Source organism: Neopsephotus bourkii, unplaced genomic scaffold (assembly GCF_033783945.1).
Source record: "Neopsephotus bourkii isolate Nb327-2 ecotype Australia unplaced genomic scaffold, CSIRO-AGI_Nbou_v1 NB_39, whole genome shotgun sequence".
NCBI classification, from domain to species: domain Eukaryota; kingdom Metazoa; phylum Chordata; class Aves; order Psittaciformes; family Psittacidae; genus Neopsephotus; species Neopsephotus bourkii.
Window position 1 is genome coordinate 23,071 of NW_026900556.1, and position 26,084 is coordinate 49,154.

Sequence of the window (26,084 nt, forward strand, 5' to 3'; positions counted from 1 at the left end):
CCTTGATTTTGATCCACTTTCCAGACATTCCCTGTTCAGTTGCCTTATTTTGCTTGTAATTTATATTCTCTCCTGACTAGCTGCTCCCTGTATCTGTCAGCCCGTGACTCCCCTTGCTCTGACACCGTCTCCTGCCCTGTCCTGCAAGCTGGGGACCCTCAAGAGCATCTTCACCCCAGGGCACAAAGCCGCTGCCCTCAGCAGTGTGCCCAGGAGCAGAGCCCGCCGCCCCGTCTGCTGCGCCCTGGAGACCTCCGGTGGCACGAAGCAGCACTGCAGAGGCGCCGGCAGCGGGGAACGGTGCTGTTTGACCGCGGAGGGTCCACGGGGACCGCGACACTGTCACGGCGGTCCCGGGTGTGGACAGCGGAGACATGCCCGTGTCGGGGCGCGGCTGTGAGTCTCCCATCCAGCCGCCGACCCCGGCGGGCCCTGCTTAGCTTCAGAACGGTGCTCCTCCCCTTTCCCCCACCTCCACTGCTCCCAACCAAGTTGCGCGCCACCACCCGAGCGCATGCGCGTCCCCTCCCACTACCGCAGGGCGCGGCGGCAGTACGGTGGCCGGCTGGGGCCAGCGGGGCGGGACTGCACATGCGCAAGGGCCGCTTTGCCCGCCTGCCCGCAGCGTAAACAAGGGGCCGGCGGGTATGAAGAGGCCGCGGGTGCGCGGCGGGGCCTGGGGCCGCCGGGGTTGAGGGTCCGCTGCCTGGTGGAGGCGTTCTCCCCCCCGCCGGACGGGGGTGGCGAGGGCCGGCCCGCCATGAACTTGGCCAGTCAGAGCGGCGACGCCGGCAGCGGCCATCTGCTCTTCGCCAACTTCAACCAGGACAACACGTAAGGGGGCGGCGCCCGGGCCTGAGGTGGAGGGAACGCGGCCCTGAGGGGGAGCCCGGGGGATGCTGAGGTGGAGGGGGTCGTGGTGGGGTCCCCCCTCTGGTGCTTCCCCTTCCAGCAGCCTCTGCCGTCGCCGCCACAGAGCGGGTCTCGTCCCTGTGTGTGGAGCTGAGGGGTGATGGGGTGCCTGAGCATAGTGCCTTTACCGCAGCCCCGGGTGTTGCCCTGCGGAGCTCTTCTTTCTTGTGCGTGTGAGGCATTGCTCGCTGTTGCTTTGGGGAAGAGCTGATTCCCCTTCGTGGTGGTGCCCAAGCTTTTAGGAAGACCCAGGCATTAAGACCCAAGTCTTCCAGGAGGTGCAGAGATTTTATCTGAAAGCTCATTATAGTTGTCTTTTCATACAGCTTATTTTATTTTCCCCTGTTGTCTGTGTTGAAGCAGTGTAGAATCATAGAATGGTTTGGGTTGAAGGGACCTTAAAGCTCATCCAGTCCCAACCCTGTCCCATGGGCAGGGACACCTTCCACTAGAGCAGGTTGCTCCAAGCCCTATCCAGCCTGGCCTTGAACACTGCCAGGAATGGGGTAGATTTAGAGGTATTTTAATGAGCTTGTGCTTATTTTGGCTTTGGAAAAGAAGCCCTTCTCCTGTAGGCCTTGAAATTGTACTTCTTTGTATTTCAGCTCTAGAAATAGTCAGATCATTCATGCTGCACGTCTTGGAAGTCATTTAACTGTAGCAGTGTATTTAGCTTAATTAGCATATTAATTTTAAATGAGGTATTAAAACTCATTGGTTTTCAGTTCAAGAAATCACTTATAGTCGGAACTGGAGCCCTGAAGATCCTTTAAAGAAGGATTTGACCATCTTAAATACCTAAGAGATGAAACTGGGGGCCAATAACCGAAAGAACTTGTACTTGAGAAAGGAGGAGTTTTGTTTTAGGAAGTGAGTAAGAGGAAATGATCTCAGGTTGGCATCACAGCATAATCCACGTGTGTGGTGGTGGTTTCTTCTTTTAACAACTCGTTGGCTTTACAAGAACCCATATCTTGTCCTCGCAAGAGAGATCTCTTGACTGTCTTCAGGATGTAGGGTGTTATATGGGGACTGTGAAGGTGAGAAGGTTATTTGTGGTGGCTGCCAAGATCAAGGAGGAAGGTCGCATCGCAGAAGGAAATACTCTGTTTGCTTTTGTAGGTTTTGTTGAGGTGAAGAGATGAACAAGTGGAGCTGGATAGACTTGAGACAAAAAACTTTTAACAGTAAATAACTTATGATAAAGGATGGGGGGGAGGCAGTAGTCTTCTGTGTGTTTGTAAGTAAATCATTATCCATATACCGATTCCAGCCAAAGACTTCTGCAACTACTTTTGAGGTTTTTTCATCAAGTACCATATAGAGGTCACACTGCCATTGTGCATATAAAACAAGCCCATGTTTTCCTTAGATACCATCCATTTTTTACCTGTTACTAGCTAAAACAAGTCATAACAACGAGGAAATCTCTCACCTTTCTTTTGCAGTTCATGAAGGTCATTATATGAGGTTTTGAAGTTCAAATGTGCTGTCCAGCACTGTGATCTGAAAGTTTTAGTATTTCCTCTTCTCTAAAGCAGTTGCCTGTTTTCAGTTGCACCTTAGCTTTGTGGAGAGCTGTGTGTATTCAAAGATCACTGAGTTGTGACAAAAGAACCCCAAGAACTTCTACAGGACAAGAGAGCTGCAGGCTTGACTGGAGAACAAACCTGAGACAGAAGTAAAAAGAAAGTAAATGTAATAAGTTTATTTGAATAAGCTCTTTGGCTTGTACAGCTTGAAATCCTTCCTCAAGGACAAGTGCGATTCCTTTTTAAGGGAGGGGGAAAGGAACAACGGGATAAAGATTTCTTTCCTCAACTTTGTATGTTACTTTTTCCATTTAACTTTTGTAAGTATCCAAAGAGTATTCTTCGATTTCTGTGCTACAGCTGATTATTTTATTTATTCAGCATTTGCATGCCCATGTTAAATATTATTTGTGTATGTAAATAACTTAGTGATTAGCTGATGAGAATTTTGGTGCTGGCTCTTCATGTGATCCAGACCTGGCCCATATATATCTTTGCACTTCAAAGTCTTGGGTTAGTAAGTCTTTTGTGTCACTTTTGAATACTTCTGCATTTTCAGATTCCCATCATAGAAATGTCATAAATATAAAAAGGCTCCTGTCCATATTTTTGTCTCAAAATCAGGAGAATAATTTAAAAGGCTACTTACTTTGAGACAAATGAACTGGCTGGCTGGTGTCAAATAAGTATTCCTTCTTTCTAATAGTGGCTCAAAGGAATCTCTGTAAGGAAAGTGGTAAGAATAAAACAAGTCTTGCAGACATCTTAGTGAGCAGCTTCTTACTCAGACACTTGTCTGATGTGGTAAGTGACCCAAATAACTGCATTATGTTGTAGTTCTTAAACTGTGTAGAACTTAGTGACTGTGTAATTTCTTTAAACTGAAGTTTATTCTTTTTTCCCCACCCATGATCTCTCTTAGTTTCTTGTTAGAATAGAGAAGCAAGAAGTGGACTCCTTGTTTATTAGTATACTGTTGTATATATCTAGAAGATCACCAAGTGACAAGGGTGCAAAGAACTTACCAGGAATGAATTACTTTCCATGCTAGGCCTCAGAAAGCTTACTTATTTTCACCTTAAATTACAAGTAACAAGTCTTTCTCCAGGCAGGCAAGGTAAACACATGCATATTCTTTCAGCCGGTATATGAAAGACAAGCTTTGTTTATGTTTTCTCAGTCAGTAGAGCTCACATCATGCTTTAAGGTGTGCTTCAGTAATTAGAGGAATTGCTGACAGACAAAACCGAAAAACAAATGACCCGGGTGCATTGTTGTTATAGCATTTAAAGCTTTCACCTTCAACTTAACAAGGTGCTGGTTACACTCTGGCTCAAGTGTGTTTTGCTTACCTAGGCAGCAGTGCCAATGGCCTTGTACTTGTTGCTGGTAAAAATAGGTATTGAGCTAATGTGTCATTGGGTTTATGAAGGGTTGGTAATTAATTATTGTCTCTTGTAGGAAGGACATGAGCTTCATGGTGGCTTTTAGTCTTGGGAAATCGAATTGCTGGTAGTGAGAAGAAAGTTGTCAACATAAGAGTTGCTGTTGCTTTTCCCTTGGTTTTTAGCTGTTTTGTTTTTCCCAGACTTAACTTTTCCTTGTTAATATTCATTCATGGATGCTTTATGTAGTGACATTGTCTCTTGGAAATAGTATCTACATTATTGCAAGTGTTGTCTTGCCTCTTTATTCCATATTGCCTTAAGCTTTATTTACATGGGAGCTTTGAATTATTGGCTGGAACTCTGCCTGAAAACACTCCACCTATAATGTAGGAGAAGCAGTTGGTTTGTGGCTTCTCTTTGATATGATATGTTTTCATTAAGTAGAAACATAGCGAAGGTCATTTTCAGAAGATGTTAATGTGCTTGGTTTGGTCCTGGACCTTTTCCCCAGTGAATCAATCATTGCACAACTCGTTGTGACTGGCAGTGTCTGGAAGAAGCTTCAGCTTGCAGATGAAAGTGAAGTAACTGATCTGAATTTGGGTGCCAGCAAAACCATGCAGTGGAAGGTTGTGGGTGATTTCAGTGTTTTAGCAGTTGGAAGCCTTTAACAATAGGTGCTTCGTAAGAAGTACAGCTTAAGCCTGAGTGCTCTTTGTATTACTTCTGGTAGAACTGCTAAAACTGAGCACAGATATATTTATTGGAAAAGCAAACTCCTACAAGCTCTAAACCCACGAGGAAAATAAGTAATGTACTAGAAGCTTGTAACTTCTGTTAAGGATAACTTCAAGATCTCAAAGCTTGTATCTGTCTATAAAACTTTCAGTCTCTAAGTTGTTACACAAATATTCCCAGAGAAATGCCTTTGGAAAAACTTAATTTGTATGGTGTTCAGATTCAATTTGCAGAAAACCCCAAAACCTGCTTGTGAAATAATGCAGGTCAAGAGACTAATAAGTAATTGTGTGACTGCACATGGAAACAAAATAATTGCTGTAGCTTTGAAAACATATTCCTGATGAAAGAACAAAAGGGAGCCTTGCATTTGGACTTGCAGTGAAACACTGGTGTATGCCTTATTTGCAAGGTTGCCTTTAGTCTCTGCTTTTGTGTATGTATGGAGTTATGTCTGACAGGTGTCAGTCTATATATGTTATTTCTTACCTAATTCTACCTTATTTTTTTCCAGGTGAATCAGTCTTGTTCTGTGTTCTGAGCAAATGCTTACAGCTTTAAAGTTGTATAGCATGCTTCATGTTGCAGAACTTCTAGTTCCCTAACTATATGATGTTCGTATTTCTAGTAAACTGCTTGGGGTGAAACAAACAAGGGTTAGCTGCTGAGCATTCACTCATCTCACTTTGTTTCTAGGTTCAAGTGTTACTCACCCATGATCCTTGAGGACAGGAGAGCTTGCAGGCTTTAAAGCTGGATACACAAAAAAGAAGGAAAGAGAGATCATGTAGCTGTTGTGCTCAGGAAGGATAGCAGAGAGAAAGAATTGTATGCTGTGCATTCACTGGTGTTGCAGTGGAGGTAGCAGCCAAGGTGGGCTTGCAGAGGAACTGTTCCTCAGCAGGCAACTATTTAGATGGAAGTTTGGCCTGAGAGTACTAATATTTCTTGGATTATGAACTTTGTTGTCCCAGCCTATTGCTGCATGTTAAGTGAGGAGCAAGTGTGGTCTCCTTTTGCTGCAGCAGATTTCAGTTTGTGTTGGTTTTCTTTTAAAACAGGAAAATCTCCTGTGCTTTGTCAGAGTGTTGCTGACAAATTTGTTGAATGTAGGAGTTTTTTGTGTCTAGATCTTGCCCAAAATAATGATGTTCTTGACCTTTTGATTAAAACCTGTCTGTGAGATGTTACAGCTTTGCTTTCAGCAGACATTTAGTAGGGGGAAATAAAGCAAAGTAAGTTTCCTTAGTAATTCTTATGTCATTTCATTGATTTCTTTTATTATTCCACCCCTCATCATAAGCCTTTGTTCGCATAAAGTTTTGTCTTTGGAAATTTACATTGGTTTTGAAATGGAGCATTGGTATAATGAGACTGTATTGTAATGAAGGTAGGTTTAATTAACCAGTTATTTAAAATAGAAATGGCTTCTGTTTATACTGCAGCTGCAATTGATTTTTGATCTTTGAGAGAGATGCCCTTAGTAGGATCTTCCTGATTAATGTAGAATATTTCTGAGTAATAGTTTGTCTTCTGTGGTACAGAAAGGGAAAAACTGGTTTTATTCCTTCTGTATGTATATTAAAGAAGCAAAAGAAAAACCTTTATGATTCTAACCCATCTGAAAGAACTTGTTTCTAAAGAGCCAGAGATTGAACCAGCTGATTTCCCACTCTAGGTGAGTGCACTTACAGTGAATGTCAGCATCTTGAACTACCTCATACCACCGTTTGCTTGATGAGGTTAGTTTTAATTATTTATGCCAGCCACTCTTGGAAAATGCTCTCAAGATTCATGTAGCCTTGGATCAGGCTGCAGTATTATCTTTGAAAGAAGGGGGCGAGCACAGTTGCATAAATCATGGCCGTATTGGTCATTTTGTACTGAGTAGACAACGTTGATGATGAAACAACTCAAAAGTCTACAATCTGGGATGTGTAATAGAGGCTCCACATAGCAGAGCTAAAAAACCACCTCTGTGTAGCATAGGAAAAGGTGAAATTTTTAATACTTTATTTTCAATTTCAGTTTCTTATCAGCTGCTGAAAATTGGTGGTAACAAAACATAACACTCGCATTGTACAAGGAGCTTCTGATAAACCACAGTAGCTTTTTGTTGGTCCCTATCTGTTTGAGCAATAAGTGAATGGCCTATTGATCATATTTCTTCCCCCATATGGTTACACATTTTTTTAGAGGTGAGGTAATTTTGGCTAGATACTTGTTTTGTGAGTTCGGTCATGTAGATAGCTATCAGGCATCTTAAAGGCTTAAGTGTAATATCAGTGCGGGGGAAGATGAGGGATTTAAATCACTGTGGTTGTGCTGGTCTAACTCAGCCTACTGAGTTCTCCTATTACATATAAAAAGCCTTTTTCCAGTAGTTTCATAAGAAGTAATTTGAGAGTACATTGAAGAAAAGCCCTCCAAGACCAAGAACGCTGTTCTAGAAGAAAAATGGATTGTTTTGCACTTACACTTGTATACTGCAATGGGTTTAATTATAGTGACTCGAGCAGGTCTGTGCAGACAAATTATTTGGGACTTCATCACCTTGATCCTGAAAGAAATAACAAAAAGCAGTTGACATGGCTGGAAAGGTCCATTCTGTGCTGCTGGTTTTTTGGCTTCTACTCAGGCTAATAATTTTTGTCATGTATGCAACTCGCTTTCACCAGTGTCTAAAGCTTATTTAAATGAGCTGTAGGTAGTCAGTAAGAACACGAAAACAGGGCTTGCTCACTGGTTTCAGTGATGCTGTCAGGAAAACAGTGATACAGCAATATTGCTGTGTTTAAAGCTAAGTACAACACAGGGTTCAATTCCGCCTAGTAATAACACTTGCAGGCAGAGCTGCTGCGTGGCATTCTCAGTGAGGAAATCATCCCATGGCTTTTGTAGATCGTTTATATTGCAAAGAGTCTTGTGACTCCCATTTATTTTTAACCTGGTTGAGTGCTTGTTTACCTTTGTGAAGTGACAGTTTTAATGCCATTCTTTGTTAAACTTCCTTTGGTGGGAAGCAGGAGATGATCTTGGAAGAGGTTTTTTTTCAGTTTCATAATTTTCTACAGAATTTGGATTTCCATTGAGCTGTACAGGAGTAGGTGAGGAAAAACATTGAAGCATCTTTGGCAACTCATCAGATAGAATCTGCTGAATGTACCAGATTTGTCTGAAGAGAAATGAAGTTCAGTATTCCAAAGGTGACTTAGAGGAGCAGCAATGAAATCTTGTTTTATAGTTGCTTCTCTGTCTTTAAGCCCAATATGCTTTTTTAATGTCTTGGTTATTGAATCTGAGGAGATTTTCTTCTCTTGCCTGGATGTTGCATATTGTAATTTGAAGACTTAAACCTTCTCAAATACAGTTTCTTAGCCAGACTGTGCTGGTTGTATTTTTTGTCTAGAAGAGAAGGTCATACCATCATAGAGAGGTTGATTTTATAGCCTGGGATCTTTATTTCAGAGGGAAGGCCATGTGAGGAACAATTTTTAGTCTTCTAAGTACCAAGAAATTGAAAAAAGGGGCTCACTTTGGAGCCATGAGAGGAAAATACAGAAAGAACAAAAAATCTAGGAATCTGTGTTGTAGTCTAAATGCAGAACTAATTGTCAGTGCATGTGAAGTAGAGAATCATCTTACTGAGTTCAGAAGGGCATTTTGGCAGGGTTGGGTTTGAGCCTTGTAGTGAATGACTCGCCACATCTTGGCAGATCGAAGCACATTTATCGGGATTTAATTAGTTTTACTCCATGTATCCTGGCAGGAAGAAATATATGAGCTATAAGCACAGTAATACACTTCTGCACAAGTGTATTGACTGTTAATTTTCTTTTTCTGTGGCGTAAAAATCCTCCTCTGCATGGGGAGAGGAAAATAAGAACGTGCCATTGTCTGCTGCCTTGATGTGTAAAGACCTGCAAGACAAGCCTAAAGGTTTTCTCTAGCATAAAATTGAAGACCTGTCTTTGACTCTGACTGGAAAAGCAATTAAATAGTCTGTGAGCTAAGTGTGAAAAATGAGTAATGGAGGAAAGAAGGGTTTGTAGTCAGGTTTTGAATGTTCTGCTATTGTTAAAATCTGTTTAACGTCAGTGAATAGCATTTTTAAGAGGGTGCCTCTGATCAGAGATTCAGCATAAGTACTTGTAAGGCTGAGACTTGCCAGTGTGCTTTGGAGGTGCTAGAGTATCATCAAATAAAACCAGAGAAAATTAAAGCTGGCAGTCTCTAATTCCTTTTTATTATTATTATTTTTAATACGAAAGCAATTTTGGGGATGCTTGGGGCATTTTACAGTGTAAGGAGCAAAAATTCCCAGACAGCCTGGTGTAAAAGGTCTTTGAGGTCACCTCTAATGATGAGCCAATGATGTAATGGGTTTGCATTACATTATTCAAGTCATCATCTTTCCTCCACGCTAAAGCTTTTAGGTTGTATGGAGAAGTCACTGGTATGAATGGGGCAGCAGGCTTATGTTAAGCTGTGAACTCTCATTCCATTAAATATGAAGCAGGATTGCACACCTGGGGTAATTCTGAAGCTACTGGGTATTTTCAGAGCTGAGGAAGCTGCTTGTGTCTTTCGAGGCTTTTTTGATCAAGCTTTTTATTGCTTTGCTTGCTGAACTAACCCAAGTGGAGTTTTAGAATAGGGTAAGAATCTGTCCAAGGGTAATCACAGCTGATCTAATTGATGTTCCTGACTGGTTTGTTTCTTTTCCAGGTCCCTTGCAGTTGGCAGTAAATCAGGCTACAAATTCTTCTCCCTTTCTTCTGTGGACAAATTAGAGCAGATCTATGAATGCAGTGAGTATCTTCCTTTCTTTTTTTATCCCCTCAATTGGCTTAATTTGGGAAGGACACCTTTCATTTTTTCACAGGTTGATTGACATAAAAGGAATCTTTAAGTGTATGATGAAATGCCACACAGAACAATAGAATGCTGGCAGGGTAAAACCATGTATCAGTGTTCTGTATTTAAATTTTTCTCATGCTGTGTCCTATAGCCAGGTTATATAGCAGTTTGGCATTTAAAATACTTGCGTGGGAAGTGTGTCTTTTGGGTCTTTATATTGGCTATTAGGGCAGGCAACCACTAATACACTTTCATCACATAAGCAAACAAAGCCTTGATTATCCTTAATCCTAATATTTGCTGTTAGACGAATACTTTTTAACATTATAGTTGCAGGTTTACTTGTCCAAAAAGGTGAATAATCCAAACTCCCATAACTTCTCAGTACTCATCACAGTTGAGTAGGATATGAGGTGAAACAGAGGGAAGTTTGGGGAGAGAAGTGGTATCCCCTGTTTTGCCAGGACTTCAGAAGTAAACTATGAGTGCTATGTGTAAACTCCATGTGAACAGATGGTACCAATAGCTATGATGTCAGCACTTATGGTTGGATCCTGGTGTGCCATGCTATACAAGAGAATTCAGCCTCTGTTCCCTAAGTGACCTGACCCTGTGGTATCTTAAGTTTGAAAATGGTGTATGATTCAGATCACCTATTACCTGTGGTGGCAGCCCTATTCTGTATACAGTCAATGGAGAGAAGTAATTGTGAGGTTCAAATTAGGCACCTGTGGTCAGGTTAAGCTGTGTTGCAGCTACCTTTGCCTGTTTGAGTCATGGGCTGGTTGTACTGGTTAATGGGTGGCTTGAATTCCATTTTATGCCGTTGAGTTGGTACCTGACCTCTCTAGTATGTGAGGCACTTACAATATCTTGACTGATATCACCTCAGGGGACCCAGTGAAGATGACTCCTGTTACACGAGACACTGACTAAACATATTGAAAGAGACTGGACTGAACTGTGTGGGACTGCTGCTTCTAGGTAGTCCTTGCAATTAAAAATACAGGTTGGGTCAAGTGCCTTGCTTAGAAAACCTTGACATGAACTGATAAAGCAGCTGGGATTGGCATTTAGACCGTGTAGTTCCAGTCTTGTCTGAAGACTGTTCTGGGATGCCTGTGTTGGCTTAACCTCATGAATATTGTGACGTTTCTTCCATGAGTGTTAAGTCTGTAAATACAGAGCATAGCATGAGCTAACATTTAGCAGAAAATTTGACAGTTTGACCTGTGTAAGGCAAACTTTGCTCATGGGATATGCAATATCTGCAGCAAATCTAAATATTTGAGACCTTCATATTTGGTTTTGTATGTAGTTAAATGATTTTCAGCCTTGGGCTTGCAAACCATGGAGGGCTTCCTGTCTGTTGGTACCTCCTTTTTGCAAGGAAGGGTATCTTTGAGGTCTCCCAGACATGTGCCACCTCCTCCTGATTTAGTTTAAGACTTTGCATTGATTTGAGTGAGCACTTTTAAGGTCTCCTCCCTTTCTTCTCTAAGAATGATCTGCAAGTTCTCATGTAGGTGTTTAAAGTAAACTACGGAATACTCCCCAGCTCTCTTGTGTTTGAAAGGTCAGCTGAACAGACTGGGAGGTTTCTTTGCTCCCATCACTGACTTCTACTGTGCCTCTGTACAAAATCACCTAACTCTGTGCTTGGTCTTGATCCCCCTGAGAAAATATTAGATTGGAGGGTGCTTTAAGGCTTAATAAATGCTGATAATGTGCTTCATGTTCTTGGGTTAAAAATGGAATGAAAGCACAGCTGATCATAATCTGGCTGGTTCTAACCAGCTCTGGTCTGTGATGCTACATGCTTGTGTTTATGATACTGTCTGTAATCTTGTTATGTATTTGCTTGTTTTCCCCTCACTGCTGATAGGTACATTGTTCTGCAGTTCTTTTTGTTCTTACTGTATTTTGAATTGGAGTTTCTAGCAAGGCTCAATTGTGTAGCATAAAGGAGAAAATACAAATAGAGAAACCCCTGTGACTAGCAGCATTGCTGTAGGACTTCACTAGTGTTTCTGAACATACGATGACTTCAGGTCAGCTGAAGGTAGGATGTGCAGTATACTGCACTGGTACTGGTACTATACTTGAATGGTTGCTTGTGAGGGAGCATACATGACTTGGCAGTTGTAAAGAGATTTTTATCACTTCTTCCTGTTAGGGAACACAAAGGAGCAGAGGTGCACCCTGTATTTTAAGTTAATTTAAATTAAGAGCTCATCACTAAGCCTTTCTCTAAAGGTAATTATCTGTATTATAGTTGTGAGAGTGGAGGATAGTCTATACCTTTTTAAGCATTTTCCTTGTTGAAAGTGTTTTCATCTCTCTGTGACTGCTTAGTTCTTGACAGTGCTCTTGCCTGTGTGCCTTCCCTACTGCCTACACTTCCCATCAGCGCAGTGTAGGACAGCGCTTTTCCATCTGAATCTGCTGCTAGTCCTCTTCTGCAATACCAGTTCTCCTGCCTGGGAGAGTAATAAAGCACAGAAGCTGTGTCTTAACACACGGTTTCCCCTGAATAGGAAAGAAGCTGTGCTCACCCAGGAGCAGGGAGCAGTCAGACTGTGGTTTCTTGGTGTCTGTGTGCTGCTCTTCTAACTCTTTACAAGAGATGCCTTCATTGTGAAGGACTCCAGGCTTCCATGGAAAGATAACCTATACTGTAAAACATCTGAGAATCTTCTGTGCTATTGGTCTGATTCAGAGAACACGGATCTCTGTGTTTGAAAGTCAGCTAATTGAAGCAGATTTCTGTTATTCATGTGTTGTGTGTGGCATCAGCAAAATGGAAAACAGTTCCTTGAAAACAAAGTCATTGCTTAAATGCATTATCCCCTGTTGGATGAGGAAATTGAATTTTCAAAGCCTCAGTAAGCTGTTTTGTCTCCTCTGGAAAAGTACCATATTAAATAGGAGATTTAGATAAAAGTCAATTATGTAGCATAGAATGCTGCAAATGCTTAGTATAAGCCTGCTCCTTTTCCATAAGGAGACTATTTCTCTCTCTCAAAAGAACATAGAGCATTAAATATTTTCTGTTCTTGAAATAACTGCCTAGAAAAAGCCACTTTCAAAGCAGATGTGTCACACAGCAGTGACTTTGTCATGCACTGAGAATGCTGGACAGGACTTTCTTCAGGGAGTTTCTGTCACTGGTAATGAGAACAGTGCCAACTAATTATTTAATGTGTCTCTTGGCCAAAACAGAAGCCTTAAGAAATAAGCTTGCTCTTTTTTTCTTATGGTAGCTTTATGGTTTGGAGCATGTTAAGCACTGAGCTAATCCAGATACTGATTTAGGCTGTTCTGATTTGGTTGTTTTGGTGGATGAAGGCCAAAGGCTCAAGTCATTTGTCTTGATTCAGTTCTGTAATGGAGGGGTAGGTTTAGCCAGTAGCTGAGAGAGAGCTGCAGAGTGTGATAATGCTCTCTCCAGCTTTCTCCTGCTGTGAAGACTATGTCCACTATGTCCCTAGGGCTTTTGGAGAGGAGCTTCAGGGGATGAGAGGGGGAAGCAGACATGCAAGAGTGACTGGTGGTGGGACATGCACTCCTACTGTACTATAATCCAATACTGTACTACAATTGAATGCTCTAAAAGTGCTGCTTTGCCAGAAATCCTGGACTCCCCTCCCTCCTGCTGTCTTCTCCACACTTTGAATGGTGACTTGTGTTCCTCCTTTGCCTCCAGTGCATAGTAGAACACTTGACAGAAGTAATGCTGTTTTGTGGCTATGCAGACACACTGGGCTTGGGTGATTCCTTTTGTATGAATTGCTTACAGGGACTGTCAGGTAAGAGGTCGTTTGTGTAAAAATGCCGGTAAGAGACGGAAGCAGTCTTATAGCAAATGGGTTTACCAGCTTCTTTGAGTACAAGAAGACAAGAGGTGTGTAGAAACTCCAAGGTGTTTGGTCATCAAAAATCTAAAGTAAAGTATAGCTTTAAAAATGAAACACACACACCAAAAAACCCTGAAGCACAAGTAACCCCTTTGCTTTCCTGTATTTCTGCAGAGGTAAGAGAAGATTGTAAAATACTGGAATTTGGCAGCTTTTTTGTATCTGGGATTTTTTTCCTGTTGGATCTTGGGTGGGAGCAGTAGGTGCTCTGTTCTGAAGCATAAACTGGCATGAAATCATGGGGAGATGAAGGGAGGAAACCTTTGTAAATCATCATTCACTATAGATTTTCTGCTTTATAAGCCTGTCCTGCACCCCACCTCAGCTCTGAGCTGCTGTGGTAGAATGTTTGCTGTGTTAGACTGTATTGTCTTGGACAGTATTTCCTGTTGAGGTGCATAATTCATCTTCCCTGAAATCTCCCTCTGTTTTCCCCTCGCTATTGTGATTCCTCAGCTGACACAGAAGATGTGTGCATTGTGGAGAGGCTCTTCTCCAGTAGCCTGGTGGCCATAGTTAGCCTTAAAGCTCCACGCAAGCTCAAAGTTTGTCACTTTAAGAAGGGGACAGAGATTTGCAACTACAGTTACTCCAACACCATCTTGGCTGTCAAACTCAATAGACAGGTGAGTAGTAATTTTGATTAGATGAAAACATGGGAAGGGGTTGTGGCTCTTATTCTGGCACGTCTGTTGATTGATGTTCTTTGCTTTGGTGGCAGAATTGCTGTTTGACATTAACTTACACTTTCACAACTGTAGCTTCTGTATGGCATCTTGGTGCTCATATTTAAGTAGTTTTGGTTCTATGTGTATGTATTTACTTGGGGAAAATGCCCTGAGTAAGCTGAGCATGCATTGAGTAGGAGGTTGGGCTAGAGACCTCTTGAGGTCCCTCCCAATGTGAATCATCCTGTGTCCTAAATAAGACACTTAACAGTTTTGGTTCAGGCCTAAATTTGAAGTTATGTGTTCACTTCTTCTGTCTTTTGAGTTTGCTGAATTATTTAAACATAAATAAAATCACTGAACTAGTGAAATTCTAGAGTATAGGACCAGGAACCGTAGTTTGCTGTTATTACTAAATCATTAGTAATACATTAGTCTGCAAATACAGATGAGTCTGTCTTCAAACAGCTCATTCAAAATAAAGAATGGCATCTCAAGAACATCTTCATAGTATCCATATCTGCCCTCAAATTTCAGATGTGGGAGGATGGGATTCCTGTTTAAAATAAGGGGAACAGTGGCTAATTTGATATCTGACATAGTAAGACAGCATTAGATGAGTAACATCTTGTTAGTTATCCAGATGTAGCCTACAGAAGTGTAAATGAGATGCTAAAGAACTTAAAGCCCCTCACAAATGATTAAAACATAGGCTCAATAAATGGTAAAAAAAGATCTTGTATGGGGCTTTTTTTCTGCTTACCCACAGCAGAAAATTATTCTCACATGTGAATTTGCCTCTTGAAGGAGGGGAAATACGTAAAGGTAGGTACAGAGTAAGTATTAAATAGCTTTAAATGAAGGTTTCTGGCTTGCTGCCTTAAACTAGTAATGTATTAAACTAGTAATGTAAATCATTTTCACTTAAATCAATTTGCACTAGTGTGACTGAGAGAAGTCAAGTGCACTGGTCAGTTCAAGTCATCAAGTGTAATGTTGCACTGTTGAAGCCTTGTCAAGAGGTGTATCTTATGTGTCTTGTGTCATACTTGTTTCTTCCCATCAGGTGGGTATAACTTTTTCTCTGTTGGAAGGTGCCTACCGCGTTTTTGGATGCATTTTCTTTTAGGATTGGTAAAGTAATATAAACTCCAGTTTGATACCAGCATTTCATCCTTTTTCCCACGTCTAGAGGCTGATAGTATGTCTGGAAGAGTCTCTTTATATACACAACATACGAGACATGAAGGTACTACATACAATCAGGGAGACGCCTCCCAATCCTGCAGGTAAGCGTGTTCTTAGAAGCCAGTATAACTCTGAAAGGTGTACTCTGTGTCAACATAGGATGCTTCCTACAGGGAACTGTAGCATTGGTAATTCCACTTTCAAATAAAAGTAACAATTAAATACATGAGTGCTGTCTTAAAGCCTACCCATTTAATCCAGGTGAGGCTTTTAAGAACAAATAGCAGGCTCTGCCTTAAAGTGCATCCTCCCAGCATTTTAACCTCCTAGAGTGGATGTGTTAAAACGTTAAAAAGAAGCAGTAGAACTACAGACTAGATTTTGCTAGCACTTAGTTAAAGGCTTTGCCAAGTTAATGCTTTAGGAGTCATGGCGGCCATGGAAAATTCTACTGCTTAATCAGTTGTAGCTTCCTTTTCTCATTTAACATAAATTAAAGCTTTAAATAAATAGTTGAATATGTTGCAGGTTGACTCTGAGATTATTTATCCTTGTTGTGATTCTTCTGATACCTTATGAGGATAGCTTGAGTTATTAATTTAATATTCAAATGCAGAACCAGGAAGTTTTGCTGCCTAAGTCTTGGAATTTACCCCTTTCTAATTCTGTTCCTGCATGCCTTCTAGGGTTGTGTGCTTTATCAATAAACAATGATAACTGCTACCTGGCCTATCCAGGAAGTGCAACTATTGGAGAAGTACAAGTCTTTGATACGATCAATCTGGTAAGGATCTTTGTGAATGCTGTTTCCACCTCTAAAGATGCAGTTTGGGGAAATGACTGCATTGCTCAAAGAGGAATTACTAGACGTTCAGGTTCCCCTGCATCAGTTTGCAGTGTGTCTTATAGCGAGGCTTCACAGAATGCTGGCAAGGAAAATAGATGCTAATATTAGATAGGGTGAGCAGAGTTGAGCACATGGGTAAAGTAATTTCTATCTGAATTGCCTTTTAAGTATCCTTCTACTGCTTGGACTCTCTATGCACATGCTTCTGTATACTTAGCAGATAGTAAAACAAACACTGAAGCTCTTTTCCATAAAGTGAGACCCATATTTGCCTTGAATGTTATTAAATATGCAGTCTCAAGCTGCTTTTAACCTGTACTGTCCTAAGGTTATATTTTATTGATTCACTCCTGCAGAGAGCTGCTAATATGATCCCAGCTCATGATAGTCCCTTGGCTGCTTTGGCATTTGACGCGAGTGGTACTAAACTTGCCACTGCATCAGAAAAGGTAAAGTGGCTTTTTCTTGGCTTGAAGCGTTTTCAGTAGGTTTAACCACACACAATTCCATCCACAAGTGCCAAAAAAGAAGGCTTAGACTTACAATGACAAATCTTAGTTAAGAGCTGTTAATGATATTTGACACACTTTCCATGCTGTGAAATGCTGGATGATAATAAGATTATTTAAATAAACACATTTTAATCTGGTTGTAATCAGGACAATCCTCTTTCTTCCTTCAGTGCAAGATGCTTATTAGAAATCAGTTGTCTTGGTTTAATGCTGTCTTCCTAATGAAAACAAGACAGTTAAAGTCAGAATAGAGAGAAATGTCTTGTTGGTCTTTGGCAGACAGTGAGAAATTGTCACTGTACAGTGTATAAACTAGAAACTCTGAAGCTTCTACTCTTTGAGTAATAGGCTTCGAATATAAAGGTGTAACTGATTGCATCTGATAAAGGCACAAAGACATCCAGGTGACTGTACTTGTGGTACATGTCTGGTGGTGTTATTCTCATGATCAAATATGATAAGAAGGGCTGTGCTTGATGCATAGCTTGTTCTCTACATTAGGAGCTCCCACCTCTTGTTGTTTCTCTAATCTTCAAACACATCCTACGAACAAGCTCCATAAATATTTCATGCTAGTATGTGGTGTGCATCGACAGCAGTAAGTTACAGCAAAGTGGTTTGCTGCTTGTAGTTGTACCCTGCTCACTAGAGCTCATATACTGTGAATGAACTTGAAATGAAATATGGTTTTCTTTGTCTTTACAGGGGACAGTAATTAGAGTGTTTTCCATTCCAGAAGGACAGAAACTCTTTGAATTCCGAAGGGGAGTGAAGAGGTAAAGTTCAGCTGAGCTAATCTGGAGCTCATTCCTTATGGTAGACCTCCAGTATGTTCTGCAACTGAGCTGACATCCTGATTCTTGCCTCTTTCCGTTTTCATTCATCCCTGCCTGTACACTTATTACAGTTTCAGCTTGAATGTCGTCCAGTTTCACCCCTTTGGACTTGACTGTTCCACAGAACAATCCTGTCAGAACTGTACTCCCTCTGTCTTTTAAGAACTTACTGGTGAGGGCACTTGTTTAAAGTGAATCACCTTTTGTAAGCTGTATTGTGTTCTTACAGCAGTTGGAGGTAGCACATCTAATATTCTCACTCTCTTCTAAATCCCTGTGATCTTTGGTAGCCAGTGTGAAATGGTACTATGATTTGTGGTGGTACTAACTTTGTAGCTCTACTGTACTTTATACAGAGGTAAGACTTAGTTCATATTGTTACTAATTGACCCCATACCTGATATACATCGGAGAATATCATTAATGGGGATCTGGCTCTTGAAGCGCTTTAAGAAGGTATCAGAGAATTCAAAATGGTTATTATGGAAATGTTCTTTTTTCTTATTTGTGAAGCAGTGGTGACTGAGAAATCTGCTTAATTATTAAGCCACATACTTTGGCTTAATTGTGAGTCACCTGCCATCACTGACAGGAGAAGAGCAGCAGGTGAGTCTACCATACAGCTGCAGTTCCTCCTAGCTCTCAGTATGGCTTTTGTGAACATAATGAAGCACCTTAGTGGTGAATGTGAGGAAAGACTCCTACCTATCAAAATGGGGGAGTAATAGTCTCATTTAAGTCAATTCCCATGAGTTAGTAAACACTAGCTTTCTTCTTACACCAGTTATTAGAGTGTCAAAGATACAATGCTTTGGTTTTCATCCCCCCCAGGTGTGTGAGCATCTGTTCACTGGCTTTCAGCATGGATGGCATGTTTCTGTCTGCATCCAGTAACACAGAGACGGTGCATATCTTCAAACTTGAGACTGTGAAAGAAAAGTAAGTTTCAGAGATGCCTTAGAGTTTGTAAGGAAAAGGCCATAAAAATTCTTACACACAACAGAACGAGTGTGGACAGACTTCTGAATGCTTCCCTGAAGTCAAGGGCATAAGAAGTCACTTATGCATTAGCAGCTGTAGCTGAGCTGTGGTACTGTTCTCCCAGTGAAAAGAAGAGAATTTCTGCTGAAGAGGAATGTGAAGCAGTTCTAACATTTGGTTACATTTGTGTTTCGCCTCTGCTGATACCCATATGCTTTCCACCTGCTAATAGGGCTTTAAAAGGCACCAGGTTGTAAAATGTTCCTGTTTGATATGAGAGGACAGTCTGTCTTATGTTTCTGTGGAAGTTGTTGGAAACAATGATTTGCTTAGTGATAAACAGGTGAGTAATACCTTGAAGTGTAGCACTTTCCAGTAGATCTTGCTCTTGTATAATGACCCTTACGAAATGCAGTTGTATAAGCAGAAGGGTCAGTTTACAATCAAACATGCTTAAATAAGAGGCTGAGGTTATTGTAGGACACATTGTGCCCTGTAGCATAAATGGAGTGCATTAGAGTTCTCTAGGGTGTTTGTTATTTCTGAAGAGAAACAAATAGCTGCTTAATACCCTTAAAACCAGAGATGTTTTATAGTGTTTACACACCGTTAATGTGAACACAAAGTTCTTCTTCTGACTTGCAGACCTCAGGAAGAGCCTACAACCTGGACAGGTTACTTTGGAAAAGTGCTGATGGCCTCCACAAGCTATCTGCCCTCTCAAGTAACAGAGATGTTCAACCAGGGTAGAGCCTTTGCTACAGTCCGCCTGCCGTTCTGTGGGCACAAAAACATCTGTGCACTTGCCACGTGAGTAAAGAAATGGAACCTGCATTCACCACCCTTCTGGGTGCTTGGCTGTGTAGAAGCTGATGCTGTAGAACATAACCTCACCTCCAGCAGAGAGGGTAGTACGTGGAGCTATGGATCACCTGTAATCATTTCAAAACCTCTCCCAGTTTAAGAGCAGCCCTGTGATGGGAGGAGGAAAAGGCATAATATGTGGATTGTGACTAGACTAAGTGTTGTATGAAGATGTCTTTTAATATTGAAAGAAGAATGTTGAGAACAAACCTATAGGCTTAACAGCATTTGCTTCCATTTGTGCTGAGGGGGTGGATGCTGTGTGTTGTGTTCACGAATTGCAAAATCAGGCAATGCAGACCAAGCATTGAAGAAGTCTTTGAAAGCAAGTTCATATTATTCTTATCTCTAAAACAGCATAGCACTCATTAAAGTTAATTTTGAGGACTCAATTAAATCTTTATTCTGTCTTCAACAAAGGCAGGTCCTATTTGGCACAGCTACAAAAGCAATAAGCTGAGTGGTAGTAAACTTACTTTGTGGGGGGGTTTATTGTTTTTATGCTAAATTAACTTCATGGCTCCGCTTTCACTTCTCTGAGCTCAAAGCACCCTTTAAGCAGTGATTAAGCCTTGTAATGTTTCTGAAATAAGTAAGTGCTTCCCATTGGAATACTTGTCTCTGGGGTTGCACAAAGCTGGATAACAGGATGGTAACTTCTGAATCTGTTGTACTGGGTTATGTAAGATGCTTGAGTCCTGTGAGCCCCAAAATGTGGTGATGTCTCTCCTACATGCAGCTCTGTCCTAGGTGCTCTGTCTGTTACCAGTTTTCTCTGTCTAGAAGCACAAGTGGGGAAAATAATGACTTTAAATCATGGGAGGGGAGCAGAGTGTGCTTTCTGAAGTTCTTACTTGTCTGTTGCTCTCCCTTGAACCTTCCTAGAATCCAGAAGATCCCTCGTTTATTGGTGGGAGCTGCTGACGGATATCTCTACATGTACAACCTAGACCCCCAAGAAGGAGGAGAGTGCACACTAATGAAGCAGCACAAGTAAGTCCACATTAACTGAGTTCTGTTCTTGGAACAGCTCGTTTCTTTAATCTTTCCAGACCTCTGACATGAATGAGTAACTTCAGAACCCCCCTGAGCCTTCACTCCTAGTGTCTGCCTCGCTAAGCACCACTTTACCAGCAGAAACTTAACACTGTCTGATTACATTGAAGGATCAATCGCTGTTAGCTCTGTGATCCTGTTTCCCCTTACTTGGCAGTTTGAGTTGAGTTACTTAAACAAGAACTTGAAACTACTGACTCCATCCTCTTCATCATCAATAAATGAAGTGGTTACACACATGAGAAGGAGATGTTACTGTGACTTCCCAGAGGGGAATCTGGCCTAAGGAATTATCTGTATCATCTCTCTACTGCTAACCTTACAAACCTCCTTGCATATAGGCCAGCCAACTAAAGTTCTGTAGCAATACTGTAGAATGTGTCTGGAAAATATGACAAGGAGCTATTTCTTACAAGGTTTGGCAGGAAATGGTAGGGTAATATAGTGGGATTACTTACATGATCAATTGTAGAATTAAAGCCAGTAACTCATGATGATAATTCAGGTTTGCAGCTTTGGTCAGTCTAATACTGGTCAAAAATCATACATTTATCTGAGCAGTTTAAGGTATGATCTCTGGTTTCACTTACAGATGATGTGAAGTCTCATAGAGGGAAGCTTTTATCGAGTTAATGTGTGCAATGCTCTAATACCTTCATTAGAGGGTTTTCTAGTGTATGTGTATGAATCAGCCACCTCTGTGGACAGAGATCAAGTGACAATCTATAACATTGCTGATTGGAACAGGGGCTGTTTTATTCTAATCACACCCTATAGCTCTGATCTTTTTTGACCCTTACCATCAGCTACTAGGATTCAGATCCTGATGCTGTGTCAGAGGCAAGCATGTCAGTGTTAAATATGAAGTGTTGTCAGATGCCTTCTTGACAGGCCTGTGGAATGGAGAGACCAGGTTTCTCCTGTTGCATGTGTAGACGTGGGTATTTTTGCACGTCTAATGAGAGATTCTTATGTAGCTGTCAACTAAAGCAGTATCATGCCCTAGCAGGTCACCTCTGCAGTTAACCTCTCTTTGCTTGGTAGGCTTGATGGCAGCATGGAGCCAGCCAACGAAATCCTAGAGTCTGCATCCCACGACCGGCCGCTGGTAGCACAGCCCTACAGTGCCGCTGTGACTAAAGGTACATATGTGCCTTCCTCACCCACAAGGCATGGTAAGGAGAAGGCTTGAAATGGGGCAGCGAGCATCTCTGTGTATTGCTTCATTCTAGATGGCTGCCTGAGCTCGTCTACTTCAACACATCATAACTGTGTCTGATGGGGAGCATTGGTGAGCAGTAGGAAAAGAGCACTCGTGATGTACAGTAGCTCCTTATAGATGGATCAGTCAGCTTTACTACTTCCTGGGTAGAACTTTGGTTTGGACTGTGGTTGATTACTGTAGTGATAGTCGCAGTACTTGCCAAATAGTTCTTGAGATGCCCCAACATGATTATTTCATATGGGAGTTTTGCACCCAGACATTGTGCAAAGCATCTGAATTATAGACCCCTTCCCCTTTTTTCTTTATTTGAAAAGATTAAGTGTTCCTGTTGTTCCTTTATGGGAGCAGTGACCCTTTAGCCTAATTTGCTGCTTTGTTAAAACAAGAGGGTGAGAACTTTAATACTGCAGCTCTCCAAGTCAGTGGAGCTTTTACCATCTTTGTATGGCACTCAGGTTAGTTGCAGTTGCAGCTGTAATGTGTGAGTGGAGAGTAAGGAAAAACATGTTGCACACATACAGGGTAGTTTAATTTTGATCATGAACCAGTTTTGGCTTGGGAAAAGCACAGTCATGATAAAAGCAAACATAGGGCAGCAGTCAGACTGTTAAAAGTCATGTCTGGTACTTCAACTCTAATGGTTCACTTTGGCTCCAAGCCTTAGTCTGTGCTGCTGATTCCCCCAACTTGTTCCTTTGCCTGCAGCCTATACAGATGACCTGGGTGCTGTGGGTGGAGCTTGCCTGGAAGATGACACCAACTCGCTTAGATTGGATGAAGACAGTGAGCATCCCCCCATGATCCTTCGGACAGACTAAACCTGGACCTGTGAACTCACTCCTGAAGCAGAGAACACTGGCTTGATGTTTCTTGAGGAATCTCGTGTTATGCTGCTATGAACTTTGACATGAGCTGGGAGAGAGGATGACAGACTCTTACTGTTCTAAGTCGTAGCTGTAGTTCTAATTCTATACAATTGGAAAAATATATGGTTTTCAATTCAGTGGCTTTTAATCTTGCTTATCTATTTTAGCTGTGTTTATTTTTTTTGTTGCCAAAACCTGCTGTCTGTGCAGCCCTCAGAGCCTACTAGCTTTGCATGCGTTCATGTGCCAAGCAAGCATAGGAGGGGGAGAGAGAGAAGCCACTTTATAACAAACTCAAGTTTGTATTTTTTTTATATATGTATATAATATTTAGCTTATATAAGGAAGGAGCAGAGAAGTGGTTCTGGAAGCTGAGACTCAGTTCTGCACTGACAAAGGTCCAAATGGTTTCCTGTGCATGGGCTTGCAGGCATACCTAGTGACTGACATGCAACCTTTCAAATGCAATGGCCTGTTTTGGGGGATTCTCCCTTCCCTTTCCTGGACCACTTTGTTAATTAAAATTCCTTCTGAATGTTGTGTATTTGTGGGACTGTTCTGTTTGTTGCAATGGAAAACTGGAAGTGTTTCCCTGCATAAGCATGTAGAATATAGAAAGTGCCTTTCCAGGGAAGAGAAGTAGTTGATGCAGGGAGAAGGCTAGAATGAAGGAGGAATTGCTAGAGACTCTTGTTTGTACACCTCTGGTGCTTTGGTGTCTGTAGCCCATACTGGCTGATAAGCTAGTGGGGGTGTTCTTTAGGGAGGGTTTGTTACTTTCTTTCTCTCCTATAGGTTGTCTTATTTCCTTGGTGGAGTAGCAATAACCTTGGGGTTTTTATACTTTTCTACCTTTTCCAAAGCAAGGATTCTCTCAGGCTGGGGGGAAGCCCCTGTGGAGTATGGTAGGCCTACTCTATGAACAGCCTTAATGTTTCAGCTCGAAGGCATCACTCTCAATTCTTGCTTCTCTTCAGTCTGAGGCTGAGGGTACTGCTCTAATAGTGAAGGTTCATGATTATTTTTGCCAGATACTGATGTAAATATAAATGATTTTGGAAGATTAATTTCCTTCTGCTGGATAACAGGGGTTTTGGTTGGTGTTTTGTTGGGTTTTTCTCCTCCCCTTTCATCAGTGCACCTCTTATGATACACTCCAAGGCCTGGTTGTCTCTTTGGCACTTCTGGACTAAATCCTTAACTGCCCTGACCCTGGCCAGGGCTTCCCAAGGCTGAGCAGTAGTGCAGACTGTTTTTAGGGTTGTAATGTGCCTTTTCATAAGTCTTGGATAACAGTGGGCAAGTGATTAGCAAAGTACTCAGTGAGTGTTACTTTCCTTTGCCAAAATGAGCCTGCTTTTGCCTTTTGTGGAGCATTGTGGGTTCTTTCCTTCCCCTCTGCTGACTGCTTGCAAAGAAATCAAACCAGAGAAGGAAACTGCAGCTCTTGAGAGGAGGGCAGAAGCTGAGTGCTTCAGCTACGTGTGAACTCCTTACCATAACTAGAGAGGGATGTGCTTTTAGGATTTGGGACTGTTAACATGTCTTCTCTCAAAGAGTGTTCTTTGTCCCCAAAGCCCTTTGTAGGTAGGTGTGCTTTCCCATCTGTGGTAGCTGCCTGCATCAGTGAGGCTGTTGTTAGTCTGTGTAAGTGGAAGATGCTTTAACATGAGCCCATGTGGGAGAGAAGGGATCAGGCTTGTTCAGCTGCTGAAAACCCTTGACTGGCCTAAGCAGTTGGCTGGAGTGGGTTGTGGTGTCCTCTGCAAAAGCAAAGGCATCCAAAGCAAACCACTGAGCCATGCTGAAATCTTGTTTAGTCTTGACTTTAAGCTCTGGCTGAAAAGTAAATTCCACGGGCTGGAATTATTATGTTGGGGTTTTTTTACTGCAAGTGCTATCAGCTTTGCTGTGGCTGCAGAGTAAACTACAAGTCTTCAAGTAAATACAAGCTGGATGAGCTTGGCTGGCAAACAGAACCACCCAGGAGCTGTCAGATGTCTGCTGGTTCCAGGCTTAAGCTGGTAACATTCCTGATAACATAACTTGGAGGCTTGGCACAGACTCCACAAGTTAGAGTTAGCAGTAAACACACATAAGCACAGGTCTGCTAAGCACTCAAGTTGTGTATCTCTTGTGTGTTAACAAAGGCTGTCTTACATAGTAAGATATACCCCTTAATGTAATTGCTTTCACTGCTAAAACTTGAGGTCATGTATCATACTAACGTTACCCCCTTCCTAACTTTCACACCTTCCCTTCCACAGGTGAGTTGGAGATCCTGTATTCATTGTTTATGTGCCTCCCATGTGCTCTTGTGTGCTCCTGGGCCATGCACTGGCTGTTGAACTGTGTGCCCTGCAGAGAGCAGAAGTATTGATACTCTGGGGTTAGTGAGCAGCATGGAGCTAATGGGGTGGAATAGGTAGTTTCTGGTCCCCTCTGGCAGTGTATTTAACAGTGGTGACAGTAGCTTGTCTTAAGTTCATTGCATGAGGATGTAAACTTTGTCTCAGATGAAGCATGACTAATACAGTTCCCTCTGAAGGCCTGAGGCCCTCAGTCACCACCGTGTTGTGGTACACTACCAAAGTTAGAAGCCTCTCAGGTTGGGGTTTCGTCCAAATAACACAAAGCTTTTAATGTCTTTTATTTAAACATACCAGCAATGCTGTTTGCAGCTGCATCCTCACCTGAGCATGCAGCACACGAGTGCACTGTTACACTCTGTGGATCAGGTGGCATCTGAACGCTTATGTTCTGCTGGTCTGACAGCCCTGGATTCCCCAGGGTGAGCCAAGGAGGCTCTAGCCCTGTGGCCATGGGCTTCCAGTCATACGATATGGGAACACCTTTACAGCCACTCTCATTTTAGACTGACCTTCCTTGGAAGGACAGTGTTTGTTCTGTGACTGTACAGCAGTGATACAGGCTGTACTTGATAGCTTTTTAACTGGGTAGAGGGTTGGGGACAGAGATGGGCAACTGACACAACCAAAGCTGGGGAGGGGGGAACACTTATAAACGTGGAATCCTAAACTCAGGTTTGCAGTGGGATGTGTTCCCAGTGAGTACTATAGAGAAGGAGCTGCTCTTCTTGATGTGCAAATAGGTAGTGAGCAAACATACCTGGCTCCTGTCTCAGCATCCGTGTGTTTACTCTATTTCAAGTTGTGAGGCAGAAATCTCTTTATCTCTGGTCTCTTATGTCCCTGTTTCCAAAACACAAGTGATAGATACAAATCTAGCAGCTAAAAGGCTGGGCTTGGCACAGGAGGAGGAAGTAGAAAGCATGAAGAGGTTGGTAAAAGCTGTTCCTTCTGAGGCCCTGTTCATTTGTGTGAGTGCTCCCTCTGGGATCGGATGCGTGCATGTACCTTCTTGCTCCAGGTCCTATGCGAGCGAGCGTCTTGGGCCTCTGCAGAGGGTGGGGATGGAGGTGGTGGCTTTGCAAGGCTGCCTGAATGCAGACACATACCTGACAAGACTCCTAATACAGAGACAGGGGAAACTCCTCCATGACCTATGTGTAATAGTAACAAGGGAGGAATGCAGGGAGAGCCACCAGCTCAGTGCGTGGGTTAGCACAGAGCCTGGGGAAGCTGCTCAGCAAAGAGCTCTCTATGTTACATCCCATTCTGTGCTTCCTTGGCTCTAATGACAGTATTGGCACCAAAGCAGCATGCAGCAAGAG

General features: G+C 42.1%; 1 protein-coding gene across 2 annotated transcripts; it reads left to right on the forward strand.

Annotated features, from left to right (window-relative positions):
• Positions 1-575: 575 nt before the first annotated feature.
• WIPI2 (WD repeat domain, phosphoinositide interacting 2) lies at positions 576-22,934 on the forward strand. 2 transcript variants are annotated; one of them, XM_061345750.1, is made up of 12 exons: positions 576-834; positions 9,299-9,381; positions 13,804-13,973; positions 15,208-15,304; positions 15,890-15,987; positions 16,407-16,499; positions 17,268-17,338; positions 18,230-18,337; positions 19,025-19,189; positions 20,129-20,236; positions 21,344-21,441; positions 22,230-22,934. In XM_061345750.1, the coding sequence occupies exons 1-12, from the start codon at positions 761-763 to the stop codon at positions 22,340-22,342; spliced, it is 1,278 nt and encodes a 425-aa protein (XP_061201734.1). In that variant the 5' UTR covers positions 576-760; the 3' UTR covers positions 22,343-22,934. The 2 variants fall into 2 exon arrangements, with proteins under 2 accessions (XP_061201734.1, XP_061201724.1); XM_061345740.1 differs by having other exon boundaries at positions 578-834; positions 21,344-21,474.
• The last annotated feature ends 3,150 nt before the right edge of the window (positions 22,935-26,084 follow it).